The sequence below is a fragment of the Zalophus californianus genome, chromosome 4 (assembly GCF_009762305.2).
Source record: "Zalophus californianus isolate mZalCal1 chromosome 4, mZalCal1.pri.v2, whole genome shotgun sequence".
Taxonomy (NCBI): Eukaryota; Metazoa; Chordata; class Mammalia; order Carnivora; family Otariidae; genus Zalophus; species Zalophus californianus.
The window spans coordinates 182,551,095-182,573,375 of NC_045598.1; the positions used below are offsets into that span (position 1 = coordinate 182,551,095).

The following is a 22,281-nucleotide window of genomic DNA, read 5'->3' on the forward strand; positions in this document are numbered from 1 at the left end:
TGGTGGTTTCCTGAGCTCCGTGTTGCTGTGTTCACATGGTGGTAGAGGAGGTGGTGGTAATGGAGGGGGGCAGTTTCTTTTGTCTCTTCTTATGAGGGCACTAATCTCATCCGGGGTCCTACCCTGCTCTAAACCGGATCACCTCCCAAGGCTCCCGTCCAAGTAGCATCGACATATGAATTTGGGTTAGGGCTTCAACATATGAATCTAGGGGACACGATTCAGTCCATAGCAGTGGGTTGGGGTTGAATACAGCCGGTCTCTGAATCGATCCGTGTGCTCGCAGAATGTTAGGTGTAGCCAGCATTTCTGAGAAGCAGGTTACCTGGGATCCACCTATCCTGTGAGGACCCAGTGTTTCAGCTGAAGATGACCAAGAAGGCTTCACCTTGTTCTACGGGGCTCCAGGGAGTGGGCAGGTCCCACTAGAGGGGACGGAGCAAAAGGGGCACATGAATACATCAGCATCATCCTACAGATGGGTATTGTGAAGTGAGGGTGTCAGGACCCGAGCCCCGCAGGTGCCTCTACTTGGTAGGTGTTGAGTCAGTGAACGAAGGAGAAGCAGAAACAGAGGTGGGTCCTGCCCCAGCAGGTGCAGAGGGACCCTTGAATCAGCCGGGGGCTTTACCTCACCAGGCCCCTAGAGCACAGGTGTCCTAGACCTCACAAGACTTCTTCACTTAGGAGGGGATGGGACTCTGAATGTAGAGAACGTTTCCTTTTGTGACATGACCTGTAGTGAATCCTGGTGTCAATAAACCAACTGCCTGAGGCACGCCTGGGGACAGCTGGGGAGGTCCTGAGACACCCTCCCCCTCGCTGGGTGCTACTGTAGTCTCCCAGGACAGGCACGCTTTGTGGCACCCACTCACAGACATGGGCAAAGTGACCTTTGAGGCAGACCTCTAAATACTGCAGGAACAATAATGATGACAGAGGAAGGAAAGGAAAAAAAAAAAAAAAAGAAGTAGCACAGTGGAAAACATGCATGATGGTTGAATCTGGAGAACGAGCCCGTGAGGTTCATACACTCTCAATCCGTGCATATATTTAAAAACCCTCGTGTTTTAGAACAAGAAGCAATTAGAACATGTCTTCCCAGGAACTTCTTTTTGATTCCATGAGCTCTTTGCCGAGCAGTCAGGTGTGTGTTTGGAGCAGCCTGAGGGGTGCGCCGGGGAGAACCTTCCCAGGGTTTCCACAACCAAATCCTGGAGGACCTGCATTTGTGGGAGGCGTGGAGGGTGCACAGCAAGGGGGGGGGCTCTGGTTCTTGGCTCCTGTACCTGCGCGGGTGCCAGATGGTCCTAAAGAAGTATCTTTAGGAACTCGGGTCTCTCTGTGGAGGGCCCTGGCTAATTCCTTTTCCTTCCCGGGCCCCTTACTGCCCGGGGCCCGGTGGACAAACCCCCACCTGGCTGAGGGAGCATTCCTGATGGGTTCTGCCTGCATGTGTCGCCACCCGGTGGCAGCTTTTCCACATTGCAGCTGTAATGGGAGCCCTCCCAGGAGGGAACTTGGGGGAAAATGGGTCTCTAATGGAGGGGGATGGGGGCGTGTGTTAACAATATCTGAGAGCAGGGCGCTGATAGGGTGAGGATCACGAAGTGATGCGGGAAAAAAGGAAAAGAAACGCTAAAAGCGTTTGGAAAGCAATCAGAAGTAACCCAAAAGTCCCCAGCAATGGGGCTACGTAGGAGCTGGGGAAGAGGTGCAAGAAAGAAGGGAAGGGGGCCCTCTGCTCTAAGGACTGCCTTCCAGAGGGTCACTGCAGACCCACGTCCCGGATGAACCTGGGAGACTCCTCTTGGGAGGCGGCAGAGTGACAGGGAGCCCTGGATCTGCAGAGGGAAGGCTTGCCTTGAACCTCACCTCTGCCCTCAGCTGGCTTTAATTCTGCACCCATTTGCACCCATGGAGACCAGGCCGGCCCCACAGGGCTGCTTTGAGAATTCAAGATCATGTCTAGGGAGGCGTCGTGCAAAGGGTCACCCGCCACACCGATCGGAAAGTATTACGATTTACACCAATTTTACATTACAGAACTCCAATCCTGGATTTCTGGATCTATTCACAAGAGATTTGCGCCAACTTTGGATCAAACTTGGATCCATCCATGGATGTACCCATTTATCGGGAAAAGATGAACCCTAACTCAGCCCACATGGGGCCCTGGCCAAGGCTGTTTCACTCAGCAAATGCTTAGAGCAGCTGGGGCAGATTTCCTCGGGAGGGCCTCCTGAGTTGCTGTCATTCTTTTTTTTTTTTTTTTAAGATTTTATTTATTTATTTGAGATAGAGTGAATATGAGCTGGTGGGGGGGGCAGTGGGGCAGTGGGAGAAGCAGACTCCCCGCCGAGCAGAGAGCCAGACTCGGGGCTGGATCCCAGGACCCCAGGATCATAACCTGAGCCAAAGGCAGACGCTTAACCGACTGAGCCACCCAGGCGCCCCGAGTTGGTTTTATTCTTGATCTCCTACCCCCTCTGACAGCCGGTACCGTCACGTCCCATCTGGCAGAGCGGGCGGCCGAGATTCAAGAGACATTAGGGGGCTCATCATAGTCACACAATAGCGAGAGGCACTGTGGCATTTGAGAGGCTCCCACTCTGCACCTCTGGGCACTTGGGTCGGGGCGGACACTAACTGAGGAGCCCCCCAGCAGGTGAGGCTTTGGGGCTTCTTTAGGACTGAGAAAAACCCGACTGGAAGCTGTGAGAGGCAGCAGGAAGGCAAGGTCCTCACAGAAGGATGACAACCACCCCTGAACGATAAAATAGCTTTGTTTTAATTCACTTTGATTGGGATCACTGGAAATATTCCACAATAAATAAAACAGAGCCGAGGCCGGGGAAGGCAGACTCCTGCTAACTTCATTCAAAATGCATCCAGATTAGCGCTCTGCTACCACACAAACACGGGAGCGAAGCAAGAGGGAAAAGAAAGCAAATTTTAAAACACCAACAACGAACCAAACATGATTGCAAAGAACAAAAAGTGCTCGAGAAACTTTGGCTTTGACGTGCATCCGGTGAGGTGCAGGCACCTGTGGGCAGCCGCGTCCGTCCGCTGGGATGGCCCCTCCCGTCAGGGGCCCCGGGGTCAGCCTGGCGACCGGCTCAGAGCCAACCGCAGCTGGGCACACACGGCAGTACCGTCCTTTGCGAGAAGCCGGGCAGTGAGGTCAAGTTCAACACGTTCAACGCGAGGGCCGAGAGGAAAGGGGACTCTCTCTCTCTCTCTCTCTCTCTCTCGACCCGTCAGCCAGGACCTCAGGGGAGGATAACCAGCCAGCGGCCTGTGGGCACATGTGCTTCCAACCAGATGTCCATCATGGACACGATGATGACCCCGAGCTCTCCGGAGGGGCGAAGCAGCAGCTGGTCCCTGATGGCACGTGGTCCGTGGCCAGCCACCTTTGGACTTGGCACTCCCCTGGAGAAAGTGTTTTTGGTCATACCCACGCGAGGGACAGTGAGCTCTTTTCTGTTTTCCATTTTTTCTTTGTGCTCAGGCTGCCTTGAAGAGAATTGTTAAAGCAAACATTACGGTTCTAAACGTTCTCTGCGATTCCACTCCACCCTGGACCCAGAGGCCCAGTCCTTCCAGCCTCCAGAACTTGCAAGAATCGCCCTCCCCACCTTCTTGTCTGACTTTCCCATTTTCAGTCCTATTTTCTTGAATCTGGCTTCTCCCACTAAGCACATGCCCTTAAAAGCATCACTTTAAGAACTTCCTTTCCTGCCAGATGGTTCTGGAAGCCAGAAGCTACAAACCCGCCCCACTCTCTGCCCTGTCAGGTGCTTGAGGGCATGTGGAACCAGGTGCTGATTTGCAGAGGTGACTCCAGCTCGAGAAAAATCGGTCTCCTGGCTCCACAGGGGTTGGGGAGGGTCCTGAGATCTCTCTCCCTCCTCGGCCCCAGTCTTTCTGGCTTCGGGCTCAGCACTGGCTGCAGGCAGGGACGCCTCTGCTCTCTGCCCAGGGCCCAGGACTGGTCTCCAAGGAGCAGGCAGAGCCCTGGACTGGGAGCCCAACAATGGGGTGCACACTCGAGAGCCTCCTCTGGGGGTGGGGGGGGGTCTCGCTATCCTGCCCAAAGCACGCCAAATGCCCTGTGGGAAATACTCTTGTCTGATTCTCAGCCACCCTCGCCCCAGGTATGGACGCCAACTGGCTTAAGTCCATTGTGCATTCAGTCACCCCCATGGGGATTGGCGCTCTTTGGTTAAGACCCCTTGGCTAAGCCAGTGAACACAAAGAGATGTCTGCTGGGGTGGTGGGAAGAGCCAGGTTGTCTCCCCCATGGGAGGGATGGCAGGAAAAGGCAGACACCAGAGCTTCCCAGGGCCACCACCAACCGCCTGGGGAGGAGCCCAGTGGTGAGACGCAGAGCTGCCAGAAACCTCTACCAGGTCACAGTTCTCGAAGATGCTGGATGGAACCCAGCTGGGAAGGGCCACACAGGATGCCTTTAACATAGAGCCAGTAGTGTTCTCTTTTTGCTCAAAATGTTTGACTTGCCCTCTCTGTCACAACTGGCTCACTTTTGCAAGTCACATTCCTTCTCTGGGCCTTGCTTTTCTCCTCTGTGAAATGGGAAGGCCTCTCAACAGCTTGCAGGGCCTAGTGGGAGGGAGGGAGGGAGGGACCAGGCAGCCGGCACACAGCGCAGACCGATGCTCGCTCTGGGGACCTGTTCTGACTGCACCAAGCCCAGACGCAGATGGCGCGCTCTGAACGTGTCATCTCTGAATGGACTCAGTGACCAGGACTCAAGGAGGAGCTCAGGTTTCCACTCTGCTCCCTGTCTCAGTGGGCACTTTTCTCAAGGGATGAATCAGCCAACCAACAGATGCCTGCTCTTTGGGGATTTATGATCAGAACGATGACCTCATAGGGATGTATGAGCCTTTATCGGTCAAGGGAGCCTTACGTTTTGGAGGTTTTTAAAGCTGGAACAGGTTTTTGTTTGTTGGCTTGTTGTTACTTTGTTTTTTGTAAACCGCTGTCTGGATTCTACATCTCTGAGAATCCAGTAAAAGTTACGGAATCTCTCCCCAGGAAAATGCTCCTATGCATAGGCTTAGGGAAAAAACACAAGCGTGGCATATTATTTCTGGGGACACCTGTGAACCGCCTGAAACCACCTGGGGCCCCTGAGCTCCCCAAATGCCTCCCTCCCTGTTTGTAGAGGGAGAGGCTGGAGCCGGGAGAACAGAGCTTGCCACAGTGCAGCAAGGAGCTCGGAGGACACGACCCGTGGCTCCCAACACTGGCCTGCCTCCCACTCCACCAGGACACTGTCACACGTCCTCAAAGTAGCAGCGGCCTGTTAGGAAATGCTCTGGACAGGAAAAGTAGTTTCTCTGGTTCAATGTCAGTAACTGGAGCCAACCATCACTGTCCTCCTACGTGTGTGACCCCACTCCCCACCTGGCCCCAAGGCAGACCCGCTGTGTTCTGGAGATTCGTAGCCTGAGACTGAACCCAGTCCACAATGATGGGAGAAAGAAGGTGGAGCTGAAGGGAAGGAGGTACAGAGCACTCCACGAACCCACCAACCTGAAACCCCGGGGTCCGCCCAGCGGCGAGCCCCCAAGCCCTAGATGCCCCCCACCCCAAGTCTGAGCTTGATTTAAGCTCCCCACACCCCAGCCGCCAGGTGAAGAAAGAGCAAGCTTAATTAAAAATCAGGACCGGCCACAGAGCCACAAAGTGCACGCAATGTCAGTTGAATTACCAAAAAAACAAAACAAAACAAAACAATCAATCAATAAATAATCAGGTAGGCTGATGAGGACGAACCAGAGCAGCCAGGGAGTGAGAGGATGAGGTATGTCTTCTCCCGCTCTGAAGGTCATGTTCCTGGGACGGCCCTGCAGCCCCCAGGACACTGTGCCGGTGGCCAGTAGGGACTTGGCCCAGAGCGTGGGCTCCTGGAGGAAGTGCTGGCTGGTGGAGGTTCTGGGTATGGCCCTGGAAGGCCGTGGGCACCAAATCCAACAGTCTGTGAACATGAGAGTGACGTTCCCTGGCCGACGCGCCTCTGGACGGCGTTGAGTGTCATCCTAGCTTTGTCCCAGCTCAGGCACTGCCTCAGGAAACTGGAAAAGATGTCCCCAGCTCTAGAGCAAGGGGCATGATGCCAGGGGTCCCCCCATTCCCGAGTCAAGGCTTTTGCCTTATTTCAGCCAATGCACACATTTCTCCCCCCAACACAAAGGCACGTGGAAGTAGTCAGATCTGCTCTCAGCCGTAATGATCGCCAAGATCGATGACTCAAGGAGACATCAGCTTGGGAAGAAGACATCTGCTGGAGTCCGAAGCTCTTTGCCAAGTGTCTATGAAGACCTTCGGGCTGGGGAGCCTCTCCTGGCCACTAGAAATGCGCTTTGGGAAGACAGCGGGGCGGGGGGGGGGGGGTTGTCACTCCAAGTGAGGGAGGGGCCAGGCAGCGTGCAAAGAAAGGCGCCATCTCGCCCCAGTGTCCACGTGGTCCAACGGGGCTCTGTCCCGAAGTCCTCCTCACTCAGAAAGATCCCAGCAAGAGTCAGAGTCTGGGAGTCAGCAGCCCCGGACCCCCGGGGAAGAGGAAGGTCTCTGCCCATCCTCCCTGGGAAACTGTTCTTCACTTGGGAACACTGAGTCTTCAGTATCTGCCCCCTCCCCAGAAGCCAAAATGACTCGAGCGTTTGGAGACTGGATCTCCCCCGCATCTCCTCACCTTCCCCCAGCTGCAGGACAGCACTGAGGGGGGGTCTCCCCATCCAAGGCCAGTTCTGACACTCGCTCTGCAGAGCCGGCAGGGCTAGTGGGCCCTGCTGAGTAGATTCTGCCAAATGCTGGGGTGCAAGAGGCCACGAGGGGCACCTGAACACACCCCCGAGACCGGCCCTCAAAGTTCCCGGGTCAGAACGGCTCCAGGGAGAGGCTGGGGCTAGCCACGGAGAGGCGGGCTCCAGGGCTCCTTGGCAGCGTCATCTCCCCTTAAATATCCGGATTTTATTGATGGACGCCAAGGTGGCCGTCACGTTGGACTCAAAGTCTCCATCGTGCACCCCGGTCTTGCGAAAAGCCCCCGCCGATGGGTTGTTCTCCCAATAGTGATGCCAGTTCCCCTTACTGTCTGCCCCGAAGCCATACAAGTCCACCTGCGGGGGGGGGGCGGGGGGGCAAAGCACAGGTCAGATCCAGGGGGCGGAGCCACAGGTAGAACCTCTAAGAAGGGGGCGCCTGCAGGTTAACCCTCGGAGCTGCAAACGCCATGTCTGAAGGTTCATATAAGCCCTTCTCCCTGTGAACCCTTCTAGTTCCTTACTGAACCTCCCAGGGGCTTCGTGCAGCAAAAGCAAGTTACGTGAAAGTCAAGTCGAATGCCAGAAGGCAGGATGGGAGGCCCTGAGGGAGGTGGGGCAGGAGAGCCTCCTCTCCAAGGCCTGTGGAGGGGGGAGGAGAGCGGGGTTGAGAGCAGGGCTCCCAGCTCTGCCACCTGCTGGTAGAGCCTGGGACTGCCAAACCCCTGCTCCGAGCCTCACTTCCCTCATCTGGAAAATGGGGCCAAAAGGAACGACCACATCGAGGTAGGTGGTAGGAGCTGATCTTTTTTTTTTCCCCCTGGGGCTAATTTCCACGTGGTCCAGGGGCTCTCAGTGGCCGGTGGCCGGGCTGGGAGGGCTGACACATGACAAGCATTTACTGAGCCCTTATTCTGTGCTGAGCACTGCGCTAAATACATCAGCGTTCGGGCAGACCTTCATCGGGGCCAACTGCGTGGGTGCCGGAGAAATGAGGGACACAGGAGTCAGCTGTCAGACCTCGGAGCCTGTGAATGGCCGTGAGAACCAGTGAGGGACGGGGGCTAACCTCAGGGCTCCCGCACACAGAGGAAGGCAGGGCCAAGGACTCAAGGGATCTGGGAGAGCAGGTGTCATTTGAATTGGGTCTCAGGAGAGGAGCTGAAGATGTCCGGGAAGGAATATTCAAGGGCCCCCCAGGGAGAGGAGCTGCTCTCTGGGCTGCAGCGTGGAGGGTAGATTTGGGGGTGGGGGCCGGAGAGAGCTCTGTGGCAAGTGCAGCTTTGTCCGGAACGCCAGCAGGGCCACAGCCCCCCAACAGGGGGGAAGAGACGAGAGTAGCATTTCTGAGGGAGCCAGCTGGAGACAGGAGGGAGATGCGGCTTCTCGCAGAGACACCAGGTTCTCGGTGGCCCTGCGGGGTGCGCGCTGGGGGATGGTGACAGAACAACTCCTCCACGGGATTTCACCCAGGAGCCAGGCGGGCTGGCAGGGGTGGGGGGGCAGCTGCGTGTGACCCGAAGGCACATCTGATGGCTCTGCCTGATGCGGGGCCAGGGAGGAAGTGGGGTGGGGGTGCCGTGGCCTCTCTTGCTTCTCTGCCCCGGGCTGCAGCGAGCCCCCCACATAACTGATGGAGACGCGGGCACAGCCTGGAGGACGGTCAGGCAAGTCCACGAAGGGGAACACGAAGACACTTGGCAAGACCACTGGTTCTCCACCTTGGGGAATAGCGGGACCCCCGGGTGCCTGGTTCCCACTTTCTGGTGAACGTGGGCCTGGCGTGGTCTGGGCGCTGGATTTTAGCTCCGGGGACGATTCTATGGAGAGGCCGAGATTGAAACCACGGCTGCCCCTATTATGATCTGCTGCATGATTCTGCCCCCCGCAGCCCCTCCCGAGCTTCCACCCACTGGTTCTGACTCTGCCTCGGGAGCCCGCACGGAGGGAGTGGGGACTCTTGCTCCGAGGACATCGCTACTCCTTGCCGTCCACTCTGAGAGTAGCACAGAGATGCACTGCAAGCACCAGCATAGAGACCAGCACTCGGAGCTTCCGCAGCAAGACCTATGTCGGGGCCCCGGGGCGGGGGCGGAGGAGGTCCGCCCGATGCGATGGCAGACGCTCACTCTACGCGCTGGGAGACGAGGCAGGAAGAGCCCTTGCGGGCGGCCCGGTGGGCACGGGGACGAGGCTGGCCTACCTCATCGCAGATGTGTAGCGAGAAGATGATGGAAAGGATGCCTGTGGATGGGTACCGCCCGTGGCCCTGCAGCCAGCTGTCGAAGACGTACTTGATGAAGGCCGGGTGGTAGATGAGGATCTGCGGGAGGAGGACCCAGCCCTTCGTGAGCCGCTACCAAGGGCCCCAAGCACCGGCGGGGTGCCCCCCCTGTTGTGGCCTCGGGGGACGGAGCAGTGCACAGGACCAGCGCCCCTGCCCTTGTGGGCCTGACGTTTAGTGGGAAGGACGGGCAGCAGCCTAACCACGGGGCCAGAGGATGCTGCACCACAACCATTATGGGAACGTGGAGAGAAATTAAGCAGACAGACAGTAAAGCACTGGAGGGGAGAAGCCTCGCTGAGAAGGAGACACCCGAGTCGCCTTCCAATCAGGCCAGGGAAGCTCCAGAGAACAGCAGGAGTTGGGGCCAGGGACATCCCTGTCACACTGCAGGAAACACAGGCACGGGGACACCCATTCTGGCAGTGATGGGCTATGTGCTAACCTTCCCTCTCCTCATGTTACAGATGAGGAAACAGCTCAGAGAGGCTAAGCGAGGTGCCCAGCGTCACACAGCCTAGCCTTCCCTCTCCTCATGTTACAGATGAGGAAACAGCTCAGAGAGGCTAAGCGAGGTGCCCAGCGTCACACAGCCAGCTGGTCAAGCCGGGAGGCGTCTGGTAGCAGAACTGCCCTTGACTCCCCCCACCCCCCGCCTCGAGCACAGCAGAGGGGACTTCTCAGGCAGTAGAGGGTGTGCATATAGGTCCAGGAGGCCCAACGCCAGCCCCCAGTAATAGACTGGAGCAGAGGACCATGAGGTTTCTGCTGAACCGTTCATCTCTCAGCCTGGCCTCAAGCCACTGGCGTCCGGGAGGCTCTCCCCTCTACCCACTCAGCCCTCCAGGGATTCCCGCGTGGCTTCTCCCCCAGGCGCTGCACCCCAGTGCGAAGGGCAGGTGCTGGAGCGCTCCAGTTCCAGCCACACCATGAACAATCTGTGTGTTCCTGAGCCAGTCCCTTGACCCCTCTGACCCTGATCTCACAGTGTGTGCAAAGGACCAGTGTCGTGGACACTTCACTTCTTCCATCCTTCTGCCCTTTGCCCAAGTCTTGGCCAACTCCATTCCGGGGGCCCACTGGGGAAGATGGAGACGGGGGGGGGGGGCAGGAGGCGAGGTCTGGCTTTGAGAGGCTCACACGGTACAGCACCGGTTCTCACGCTGCAGCCCACATCAGCATCCCCGGAGGGTCAGTAGAAGCCCAGGCCGCTGGGCCGTTCCCCTCCCCCCAGAGTTTCTGACGCAGTAGGTCTGGGGTGGGCCTGAGTGTCTGCATCCAGGACTGTACCCCAGGGATGCTGCTGGGCCGGGGTCCCACATGGAGAAACTTTGCCGGGGTCAGCCTGTCCCTGCGTAGGGGCTCTGGCTTCTGGCAGCCCCGGGGCCCTGAGGGCTCTCTGCAGCCAGGTGCTGGCAGAGGGGAGACGGGGCTTTCTGTCATCAAACTGAGCCTCAGCTCAGAGGACACGGGCCTAAGCCTCGACTTACCTTATTCTTTTTCACTTTGATCTTTGCGGGGACAGGGACATAGGTGCTGCGGGAGAAACAGCAGACAATTAACGTGGCGAGGGGGCCGGGCTGCCCGCACGCAGCTCTGGCGACGGGCCCTGGGGAGGGAGAGGGTGGTAGGGACGCCACCTCCCTGCCACAGGCCCGCGCTCCTGTAGCAGTGGCCCATTATGGACACCAGAGGGCGCTCCTGGCTAATTCGAGAATGTTTTTTAAATGCCGCTTTCCCCCTACAAAGCTTAAGACCAGGGGACTTGCTCCGAGCAAGCCCAAAAGGAGGCTGAAGGAGCACAGCTCACTGCCGAGGCACTGAATGATGAGCCCCACAAAGGCCCCCTTTCCATCTCCAAGGTGATGTGTGCCCCAAGATGAAGGTACAAATGCCTGGCCATCTGGCCTTAGGTTAAATCTAATGGGGGCCCTTCACGCTCCTGATCCTGTGGGAGGGGGTGGGAAGAGAGGGCAGCTGAGCGCAGGCCTGGCCCGCTCCTCCCCTGCCAGACCCCGCTTCCCTTACTGCCCTCCTGAGAGGGTGGCCCCCAGCTTCCTGCACCCCAATCCACCAGCTTGCTAGCCAGGGGCTGTCATCCTCGGGGTGCACGGCAGAGATAAGGAAGGGGGCAGAACTATCACCTGCAGAGTCCTTTCCAGCGGGGCCCCTCCTTCCGAGGAGTTTTCAGTAAGCCTAGGAGGCCTGTCCTGGAGTCATGAGGAGGAGGAAGGAGGGAACTTGCGGGGTGTTAGCAGTTTAGGGAGGCAAGGGACCAGAAGGAGCCACAGGCTGGGTGGGGGCCTGGGGCCCGTGGGCCTGGTGCATTCCAGAAGGAAGTCTGGCGGGGGGGGCATTCTGGTGTGGGAACAGCATGGTGGGGGCACAGAGGATCAGTGAGGGGGTGGGGCAATGGCCTCTCCACCCCAACATTCCCCCCCCCCGCCCCGGGGGGCACTCACTGAGAGATGGTGCCCGTGGTGGTGGCACTGACCACCCACTCCAGGTCGGTGGTCTTGAAAGGGACCAGGACCATGCTGACGTTCTCCGCCAGCTCCCTGAAGCTCTCGGGGTACACCAGATGGTGCGTGGTCTTGCTCCCGACGTCCATCTCAAAGCCTGCCGTGGGGGCCTTGTTCATCCTGGGGGAGAAGGGACAGAGGGGCACACATCGCATCCCATGGGCGCTGCTTCTGGGCCCCAGCTCCCTCAGCTGGGAAATAGGGATGATTAAGACACAGCTAGAAACCTTCTGCTACTTTCTCTTTCTCGATCTCGAGCAAGCCTGGCCGTTGCCACTACTGCCGACCTACCGTGTACAAGGCACCATCCTGACCGAGTAACGCAGCGCCTTGCACCTCAACGACAACCGTGCCCGGGAGGTATTCTGTCACCCTGTTTCATGAGGGAAGAAATCTGAGCGCAAAGAATTTGCCCCGGGACACAGAGCTAGTGGGTGGAAGCCTTGGACTCAGGTCTGTCTGATCCAGAACCTGACACCTCTCCCCTCACCACGGACATTCCTGCTGCCAGGTACACCAAGGCTCCGAGAAGCCAGGCGCCTGGTCGGAGGACATAAATGCAGAGATCACAGGAACAGGAGACTGTTCTAGAAGTTGCCTGGGAAACAGCAGTCCCACTGCCAAGTGAACAGTCGGGGTCGGGGTCGGGGAAGATGACAAGAAACCAAGGATACACAGCTTCCCAGAGGATCTATTTTATTTGGTGACAGGGAAATGTATTTACGTTAAAAGCATATAGTTTTATTATGGCCTCAATTGCAAAATGGGGCCGAATTTTAAAGACTAAACCAGTCTTCAAAGAAATCTTGCCCTCTCGCCAGGCCTCTCTGTGCCGAGCTCTGGCCCCGCCAGCTTCCTCCCGTGTAGGGTTTCCCATCGGGGTCCAGAGAGGCACGGCTGATCTGCCTTCTTCCTACGATGCACAGTGGGGGAAACTGAGGCCCACAGGGGTTGTGGGGGAGCCTGGGGTCTGTGGGGAAGTCTGGGCGTGCCAGCACTGGGGTCTTGACCTCCTGGCCCTGAGCGGGCACTCACCTCAGCACGAAGTCATGTCTGTCGATTTGAGGCCCGTACCAGGACTCCCTCAGGTTGCCGGAGTTGCCCACCACGGCACAGCGCCGGCAGCCCACCGACCTCTTCCCCAGCAGGGGGTCCACCTTCCCGGGCACCACCTGGAACAGCTCCCTGATGGTATCGTTCAGGTTACTGGGTTGCTTCTCCCGCTGGAGCCTCTGGGGGCCGAGGACAGAAGGAGAAAGGTCAGCCCGGCTCTGCTGCCTCTGGCGGGGGCCGCTCATGGAGCTCACTTGTGCTCACGGAGCTCCTCCCTGGTACCTTCCTCTCTGCTGGGCACCTGGAGACTGACTGAGGAGGCTCAGACAGCCATTTCCCCCTCCCAAAGCCCAGGGGCTGCTCAAGGAGATGGGAGAGAGATCACCTCCTCATTCTGCAAATGCTTTTTGAGCACCTGCTACGTGCTTGCTAATGACACCGGATGAGAGGAAAAGGGACAGGTGACCCTCCAAGGCCACCTCCCCAGCCTCGGCTCCCTCCATCCTCCTGCCCACTCCCCGGGGACCACTGGGCTCCAGCAAGACCAAAAAACCAGCCCTTTGCTAGATGCATCAAGGCTTCTGATGTCTGCCTAGCAAATTGTTTTCATTCTCTAAGACTGAGCTCCAGACTTCTGACTTCCTCACTCATGGTAAAACCTGGAGACATTTCCTAAGCAGTATCACCTCTGACCCTGTCACCAGCCGCGGTGCATACCACACCACATTTGAACTGTAGACAAGAAGGACGCCGTGAGGCCCAGACTGGTTGAACGCCACGTGTCCCACATCCAAACCAAGATTTGCACCCAGGCTTTCAGAAACCCACTAAAAAGTCTCTCCCACAATACTGCCCATCTCAGACCTTTGGAACCTGGACCTTCAGAAAGCCCAGTCCCTGGGGCTGCAGGGGCTGGGGGGGGGGTGGGTTGGTGGTGGGGCGGGGGGAGAAATGGCTGTGGGGTGAGTCCCACCAGCCTCTCCCAGCCCCAGGCCCAGGGCAGTATCTGGGAAAGGAAGGAGAGGTTAGAGCTCGCTGTGGCCATTGTCCAGGAGATTTGTGATGAGGCATATGGGGAGATCCAGAGGCATGCAGTCCCCCGCCCTGAGACAGGAGGAATCAGATCTCCAAAGGAGAGGCCCCCCAGGAGTGTGGCTCCTTTAGTTAAAACCTTCAGCGTCTCCTCCACCATGCCATGGGAGAGCCATGGGCAGCGACATCTGGACCACTCACCAAACCCCCTGGGAGGGTTATAATAAATAAAAAAGAGAGAGAAAGAAAGAACAAGTGTTCTTTCTGTGCCACCCTCGTGCATTGCTGGTGGGCACGGAAAATGGTGTGGCCACCGTGGAGAACACACCCAGAACGCCCACGAAAGGCAGCGCTTCCATTCCCAGAGATGCACTCGGAAGGACTGAGGGTCACTCACAGTCTCGCACACTCATGTTCACAGCTGCATTAGTTGCCGGAGCCAGAAGGTGGAAGTGATCCACGTGTCCCCTGGCAGGTGAGTGTATGAAACAAGGGTGAAATGTCATGCAGTCATAAAAAAGAAGGGAATTCAGGGTCCTGGGATTGAGCCCCGCATCAGGCTCGCTGCTCAGCGGGGAGTCTACGCTTCTCCCTCTCCCTCTGCCCCTCCCTCCGCTTGTGATTTCTCTCTTTCTCAAATGAAAAAAAATCTTTAAAAAAAAAAAAAAAGAAGAAGGGCTGGGCTTTAGAAACACACTTACGGCCTAAGCCAGACACAGGAGGACAAATATTGTAGGATTCCACTCTATGAGGTCCCCTAGGGGAGCCAAATTCATAGAGACAGAAGGTAGAAAGGCAGCTAGCTGCCAGCGTCCGTGAATATCCTCAGTGCCAATGAACTGTACACTTACGAATGGTTACGATGGCAATTATGTTATGTACACTTCAACACAATAAAACAGAACAATATCCAGATTAAACACCTGCTTGAGATACGATCTCCCGGGGCAGCTCCAAGCTCCTGGATGGACGGTCACCCAGGACCTTGCTAACTCAAAGAGCCTGACTCAGTAGTTCTGGGCTGAACCCGAGATCCTGCGCTTCCAACAGGTTCCCAGGCGATGCTGCTGCTGGTGCGGGTGGAGGGCCCCTGCCACACTCTCCTGCAGGCACCTCCACGGACGTCCCCGGGGTTTGAAGTCTTGAGGCCCCAGGAGACGTGACTTGGGAGCACAGCACAGGCAATGTCTTCACCTGGCTCTGACTGACTGAACTCATCTTTAATGGCTCATTTCAGAAAAGGGAAAAAAAAAGTTCATTTTCAAAGGAAATCTCACATCCCTGCCACCAGTGGAAAGCGAGGATTACTTGGCAGAAGTAAAAAAAGTAATTGCACCCAACCGTGAAAACAAAACAACGTTATTTGATTCCCGCTCATACTGTTGCTGGCCCAGGCACGCTGCCCACGCTTCGTTAGAAGGAAGACGGGCACGGGATTGGAGGAGTGCATAACCAAACATGGGGCCGGATTAAAGTCCTTGCGCCTGCAAACACAGCCAGAGAATTACCGCAGACTCCAGCCCTTGCACTGGGATGTGCGGTTCTTGAACGCCCAGCCCCGCCATCACCCTAGCCCCAGGCGGCGTGTGGTTCCACATCGGTGATTTCGGACCCGCTATAGTGCTTCGCTGTCAGGAGTGGAGACCGAGGCCCAGGGAGGAGAAGGGCTAGGCCGTCGGGCGTGTGCAGAGCCAGCAAGGGCTTACGTGGGAAAGCTGAGCTGCGTTTCTGCAGGTTAGAATCCTAACTCGCGCACCTGCCCGCTGGGTCAGACGGGGCGGGACACTCAGTGCTGATCTGTGTCCCTGTGCCTGTCTTCCCTGGGAAGGGATACTCTGATGTCCCTGACTCTTGTAAGTGACAGCAAAAGGACCACCAGGCTGCTAACTCGCACATGGAGGGCATGTTGAGAAGTTCAAAGACATCCTCCCCCTCTCCCTGTTCCGAAGGAGCTTCCAAGTATCCTTCTTGGTCAGCGCTCCACAAGGGTTTGCCCATGGGGGGTTAGGGCTCCTTGAGGCTGCACTGTGACCTCGGGCAAGCGGAGGCTGGAGTCAGGGGTGCAGGTGCGTGGGGCGGGCGCTGCCCACAGCGAGGGAGGGCGGGGGACAAGGGTTCCACGGCGCAGTCCACTTCAGCAGGCGGGGGCGAGGGAGGTGCGCGTCCGGGACACACACTCAGGGCACAGATGGGGAGAGCCTCACTCACTCGTCCTGCACTTCTGCCTGATGGCATGGGGAGCTTGGGGGTGTAAACTGTGGCCCAGACTGTCCAGCCTGGACGCAGGACGTCTGGCCTTCTGTACCCCCGTCTCAAACCCCTGTGTTGGAAAGAGGTACCCTCTCCTCCAACCCTTCCTCTCTGCTCTGCCCAGTGAACCTTGCTCTTCCTTCCATGTCCAGCTCGCCATGCGGCACCTCCCACAATCCCCCCAAAATACTGGTCTTTGCCTTATGCACGTGCTTGGCACGCAGGTCCCTGGCCACCGGCGTAGTGTAATCGGCAGCTGCCGTGGGCTTGTCTGTCCGGCGCCCTGAGCATCTGAGCAGCAAGCACGGACTGACTGACAACACCCACTCCATGTGCTGAGTGAGCGAATGACCTCTGCCAGGGTTGACACGTGTTCGCACATCCACCAGACCCATCGCTGCGGAGCCCCCATCATGTGCTAGATGCCGTGTGTGGAGGGCAAATGAGAACAGGCACGCGTGCTGGCCTGGGAACGCTTGTCACAGGTGGCAGTGTTGTGTTCTGTGCTTCTACGCCAGGCCCCGCGCGAAGAACTTCATAGGCATTTCCTCATTAGTCCCTGTAACCGTCCTATGAGCAAGGGTGTATGAGGTACCCATTTTACAGCTGAGCAAACTGAGGTTCAGCGAGGTGGAGTGGATGGCCCAGAGCCCCCAAGATAGCCTGAATACCCCGACCTGACTGCAGAGCTCTTCCTTGAATTAGAATGTAATCCGACTGTGCCCCTCCTCAATGAGGTGAGCCTGACAAGTGAGAAACGGAGGTAAGGTGTCCTCACAGGTTGTGGTGAAGGTGGGGGGCAGGAGGGCAGTGCCTGGCAAGCTTGGCCTGGGGCCTGGCCAGAGTGGCACTTGGCATCGGACGGGGGTATTACTGTCTTTTGTGCACGGAGCACGACGCTTAGGGCAGGAAGCTGTCTCCCGTGGGCGGGTCCAACAGTGTGCGGAAATGAGGCCGGGCCAGAGGGGACCCTTGTCCTGGTGACTGGGACAGAGGCGGGAGGAGAGGGCCACAGGGTCTGCAGGCTGACTGAGGGCGGCAGGGGGGGGTGGCCCCGTGTGATCGCTCCTGTCTTCCTGCTCCCGCTGGAGCTTACACCTGCCCTGTCTCACACCTGCCCTGTCTCACACCTGCCCTGTCTCACACCTGCCCTGTCTCCTACGCCTGCTGGGATTACGATGCCCATTGATGGCGACCCTGAAGCTCAGAGGCGAGGTGGGAGCTCGGGACCCCACAGGTCCGGCCTCAGACTCCTCCTGGCTCAGCTGGCCGGCCCGTCGCATCCACCCCTGTTTCCTGGGGAAGGAGGCATGAAGGGTCTGTGGGCCTGGCTCTGCCAAGGGCTGCTCACCAGGATCAGATGGGTGTCGGCGGGGGCCGTGCCCCAGGGAACAATGGAGTCAGCACCCTAATGCTGCACTCACCAGGTGCTTTGCCATTCCCAAGGCACCTCGGTCCCTTAGCCTCCAGCTTCCCTCCGCTCCTTCTCTGATCCGCCCAGTCCTGGCCTCCCTTCCATGGAGCAGATGAGCAGCCGTGGGCAAGGGGCAGGGAAGGCAGGGGTGTCGGGACAGGTGGCCGAGTCCCAGGCCATGCTCCGCACCGATGGCCGAGTGGCCTCAGTCTTCACTGGGCTGGGTGCTCCCTCGCACAGACCAAGTGGGAGAACAGGGACCCTAGCGGTCTGCTCTACCCCAGGGCTCCGAGGGGTCTGGGACAGAGCGAGTCTAGGGAGAGTTTGGGCCTGCCTCCTGGTCCTGTGGCACCAGCCACCTGCTGCTGGGTTCGGTGCCAGTTGAGCGCCCTGCAGTGGGGCTCCACAGGCTCTTGAATGTCTAAAAGGCAGGGGCTCTGTGGTTGGGGTCCTGGGTCTGGACCTGCCCACAAGCTTGTCCCAGCTGCCTGGGGGGCCTGCATGCAGATCTATGATGCAGCTTGGAATTCCCAGGGTGGTTTTGATTTCAAATATTCTGTGCTCCACGTGGAGAACAGGAGATCTTGTCCTATGTGGTATCCTGATTCTTTACTCAAGACATGTGACCTCTGTGTTGTCCGGGAACCCAGAAGCTCTACAACCTTGCTCCTCTCTATTGATTTCTATTCACAAGGGCTCTCTATCCCCACCACCCATTCCTTCCAAGTGGCCACGGGGGGCTGAGCTCCAGGGAAGAAGGGCTGGGGCTGGGGACATGGGAGAAAACTTGATAAAATACCAACAGTCACTTGGAAAAATGTTCAGCCTTGATAAGCGCTGGGCGGGGGGGGGGGGGGAGAGCAAATTCATTATTGCTTGCCCATTCATCCAGCAAAAATAAATACAAGTGTTAAAACCTAATGTTTGCAGTGTCGTAGAGAAGCTGGTGAGGTGGCTGTTAGAGCCTCAATCTGAGGACTCAGCCAGATGGAGAGGTTCCTCAAAAGCACTCTTGATAAGACCTAGAAAGTCAGGAGCAAAACCCAGGGACCGTGATGCCACATCTTAATTCCTAAGTCTAGAAGGCACAGAGCAGGTTCCGCGAAGATACACAGGTTATAAGCAAGAAACCGAGTTTTTTTGTTTCTTGTTTTGTTTTGTTTTTTCCTGTACTTTTTTATCCATCCTGGGCTAAGCCAGCCTGAGTTTCAGAAACTGCCCTCCCCGAGGACCTTCAGGAAGGAAGTAGATGAAGTCATCCTGGCTACCCACTCTAGAAGTTTCTTATCACTACTTCCAGGGGCTGGATGGGACGTGCTCTTTGGAGCAAGTCACCTTCTTCTCCAAGTTTTTGCTTCCCTCCCCCCGTGGTCATGGGGGCAATTCTACACACCCCGTCCCCTGCCAGGGTCAACTGGCAATGTCTGGAGACATTTTGGTTCTCACAGCTGGGGGTGGGAGACGCCGGCATCTCATGGGTAGAGACCAGGGATGCTACTAAACATCTTACGATGTGCAGGACGGTCCCAGAAACAAAGACGTATCCAGCCTCAACTGCCACGAGTGCGAGGTTGAAACCCTGCCCTAATCCTTGTCAAGCCTGGTCCGCTGCCTCCTTTAGCAGACACTGGAATCTTCGAGGGGGTGAAGACCCTGCCTGTTCTGTTCTCTGTCACCTCCCCAGGACCACCCCAGGACCTGCACCCTGAGATGCTCAACACAGCTTAGTAGACTGAGCCTGGACATTCCGATTCACTTCTTCTGAGTCACTGTAGACTCTTCTAAGCTGTTCAAAGAGACCGTAAGCTCCCAGATTGCAAGAGTTGCCTGAAGAGTTGCTGACTGGGAAAGCCGGCCTCTTGCAGGAAGGCCCCCCTGATTTTCTCAGCCTACACGCAACTCTCTCTAACTTCTTAACATGACATCGGAAAAACCTCATGAGCTACATCAATGGCCTCATTGCTCACACCCCACCCCCTCACTCACATTCGGATTTTAGCCATGATGCTCTGTACCTCCAGCAATCACACAGGCCTTTCTCATACCTCCAGGCCGATACACACACTGGTCCCTCTGTCTGGAGAGCCCTTCCTGCGGTCCCCGCCAGGACAACCTCTCGGAGTCCTTTAGGAGGAGCTCCACCACGGTCTCCTCTGGGAAGCCTTCTCTGACAGCCCCCGCCCTGGCCCCAAGGTAGGTCTGGCACCACTCCTCTGGGTCTCTGCACTTCCTGGGCCACTTCCAGAGCAACACCTATCACCCCGGCATGTGGCTGGCTGTCTCCTTCTCTCTCGCCACCCCTGCAGACCAAGAAAGGGGAGGCTGTCTTTTCGATCTCAATATATCGGTGCCTGGCATATAGTAAGTGCTCAATAAATCTGCAAGGAATAAATTCTTTCTTACTCCCCTTCACTCCATTTTGGGGTTCAACCACCGGAATAACCTTCAAACCACTAGATCAGATCATGGGACTCCTCTCAGATTCAAAGTGGCTTCCTGCTGCACAAAGAACCAACCAGAAGCCCCACCGGTGGGTTGTCCACTGCTGGGGCCCCCGCTCCTCCAACAGACCCAGCGGATGCGTCCCCGGGGCTCCTATGCTCGCTGCTGTGTGACCTGTAGTACATTCTCTGGATCCTTCCATGCCCGGTGCCTTCTCTACCTTCGGATCTTAGCTCAAGTCGTGCCTCCGCAGAGACCTTCCCTGATGACCCCATTTACAGAGGCCCCGGACCCCCAGCCTCCCTCCATCACAAACCTCATCTGACCTCCCTCAGAGCATTTCCACCCGAGCCTGTCTTCTTGGTTTCTTATGTCTCTCTCAGCCAGGACACAGTTCTGTGAGAGTGAGGACCTCGTGTCTTTTTTGCATCTCAGTATCTGTACTACGTGGAACGAAGCTCCACACAAGCATGTCCAAGTCCCCACTCCCCGTGAACGGGACCTGGTGGGAAAGGGTCTTCACAGCGGTTATTAAGCATCTCGAGATGGGATCATCCCGGATTTAGGGAGCCCTGAATGGAGTAACAGGTGGCCTTGCAGAGAAAGGCAGGGAGAGACGGGGGACGCAGAGAGGCCGAGAGGGGAGGGTCAGGTGGAGATGGAGGTAGAGCCTGGCGTGATGGGTCTGTTGTATTAAGGCACCCAGTTTGTGGCAATCCGCCAAGGCAGACACGGGAACCGAATACAGAACGTTCTGCTCTGATTTACACGTCGCGGACCCTCCATAAATGGTGGTTGCACGAACGAATGAATGCCACCACCCCGAATCCTGCTAGGCGCCTGGCAGGGCCCTCACCGCCCCCCCACCCGCCCCCCGGCAGCCACGCCCCGCTCAGCCCCAGCCCCAGCCCCGGCCCCGGCTCTCACCAGCCACCACCTGTATGTGTCCTTCTCCAAGAACGCGTTCTGCACGGTCAGCAGTGGCTGCATGGACCGGTTGAACCTCTCGTCGAACCAGGCCGACACCCTCTGCTGGCTGATGCAGCGGGCGCAGGTGCAAGGCCTGTGCGGGTATTTAATGAACTTTTTGAAGTTCTCCGAGAGCTCGACGACCATCTGCCTGGGAAACCAGGTGGTGGTCACCATGGTGTGGGAGTAGTTCAGGAAGAAGGAGGTGAGGAAGATGAAGAGCACAAGGAGGGTGAGCACTTTGAGAGTCCGCTTTCGCATGGTCACCATTTCTGCCGTCCGGATGGGCACCTTCCGGGGCTGGCTGGGCTGGAGGAAGTCACGCCTGGGCCAGAGGGGATTTGGGAGAAAAATCCCAGAGACGGAGGCGCGGTCACAAGGCGAGGCAGGGATTCCCAGGGGGGCTTCCAGGCCTGCTAGGGCCGACTTCACTCCCGCCGGGCGACGGCCACGCCTGTGTGCGGGGCATCACCCCGTGACGGTCGGAGGCTAAGAGGACCCCTCTGGGGGTGTTGGCCCTTCTTGCATATAATTTGTCTTTTCAGGAAATAAGTAGGCTGCTTTGTCAGCAGTCCTGAAACAGCCAGCGATGTCTCTTGGAGCCTGAATCAAACTTAATAAAATGACTTCCTTTCCCATCCGAAGGGGTTGAGGGGTAATTAATCTCGGTGACAGTGCAGGGACTCTCGGGGGTGGGGACCTCGGAAGAAGGGTCACAGTGTGGGACAGAGGCACGATGTCTTTGCCACTGTCCTCCGGAAAGGGTGATGGGTGACGATGCTTAATTAGAACCGGGTCTTTCCCATGCTGTCTCCAGAGATGTGGCCGTTAAGCAGCATGCCGGGTGGAGGCACTGAGGCTTGCCTGTTACCTGCACAGAAAAGGAGGAAGAAAACAGGATGAAATTCTACTACCTTGTTATAAAACAATCCTTCTTTCTCCCCACCTCCTCCAGGATAAACTCTGTGATCTTCTGCTCTGGCGTCAAGCCGACGGGGTGGGTGGCTCTGGACCATTTATTTACCCTCTTGAGCCTTGGTGTGTGCATGTGTATGATGGGATGTTAACGCCCATTCTGCAAGGTCTGCTAAGGGACACAGGGGTCACCCCGCCATCTTTCCTGCAACCAGAACCGGGTCCATTTAAGCATGCCACCAAAGTCTGTGAAACGAGTCAATGATGCACGTGCAGCGGAACGCATACAGATTGCTGAGTACCTGCCAAGTACATGCTACTTTCTCCTTCACTCTCTTTTGGATTCTGAATTTCAGTAAGAATTGTAGGCTCCTGCCCACCTCGGCATTCAAGCTCTGCCTGTTTGCCTCAGTCCTACAGAGTAGGCTTTAGCCGGCCCAGGTTCAAGTGCCGCTTTACCAGCTCTGTGGTCTTGGGAAGTTAGTCAGTCTGCCTGGCCCTCAGCCTCCTCTTCTGTAAAGTGGGAAAACAATACCTCCACTTACCAATGGTTACAAAGATAAGATAAAATGCTATATAGGCTGAGCTGCTGGGATCTAT

At 57.1% G+C, this 22,281-nt stretch overlaps 1 protein-coding gene across 9 annotated transcripts in view; it reads right to left on the reverse strand.

Moving 5' to 3' along the window:
* Window positions 1-2,770: 2,770 nt before the first annotated feature.
* ST3GAL1 (ST3 beta-galactoside alpha-2,3-sialyltransferase 1) overlaps window positions 2,771-22,281 on the reverse strand; it is a 94,526-nt gene continuing 75,015 nt past the window's right edge. For 8 of the 9 annotated variants that reach the window (XM_027608765.2, XM_027608737.2, XM_027608756.2 and 5 more), the window contains 6 exons: window positions 20,725-21,637; window positions 12,642-12,838; window positions 11,547-11,726; window positions 10,575-10,620; window positions 9,004-9,123; window positions 2,771-7,157 (listed from right to left, as the gene is read on the reverse strand). In XM_027608765.2, coding sequence (XP_027464566.1) covers window positions 6,984-7,157; window positions 9,004-9,123; window positions 10,575-10,620; window positions 11,547-11,726; window positions 12,642-12,838; window positions 20,725-21,036 — 1,029 coding nt within the window. In that variant the 5' untranslated portion in view covers window positions 21,037-21,637 and the 3' untranslated portion in view covers window positions 2,771-6,983. Of the gene's footprint in view, window positions 7,158-9,003; window positions 9,124-10,574; window positions 10,621-11,237; window positions 11,443-11,546; window positions 11,727-12,641; window positions 12,839-20,724; window positions 21,638-22,281 lie in introns of those variants that run through there. The other variant, XM_027608801.1, reaches the window with a different exon arrangement.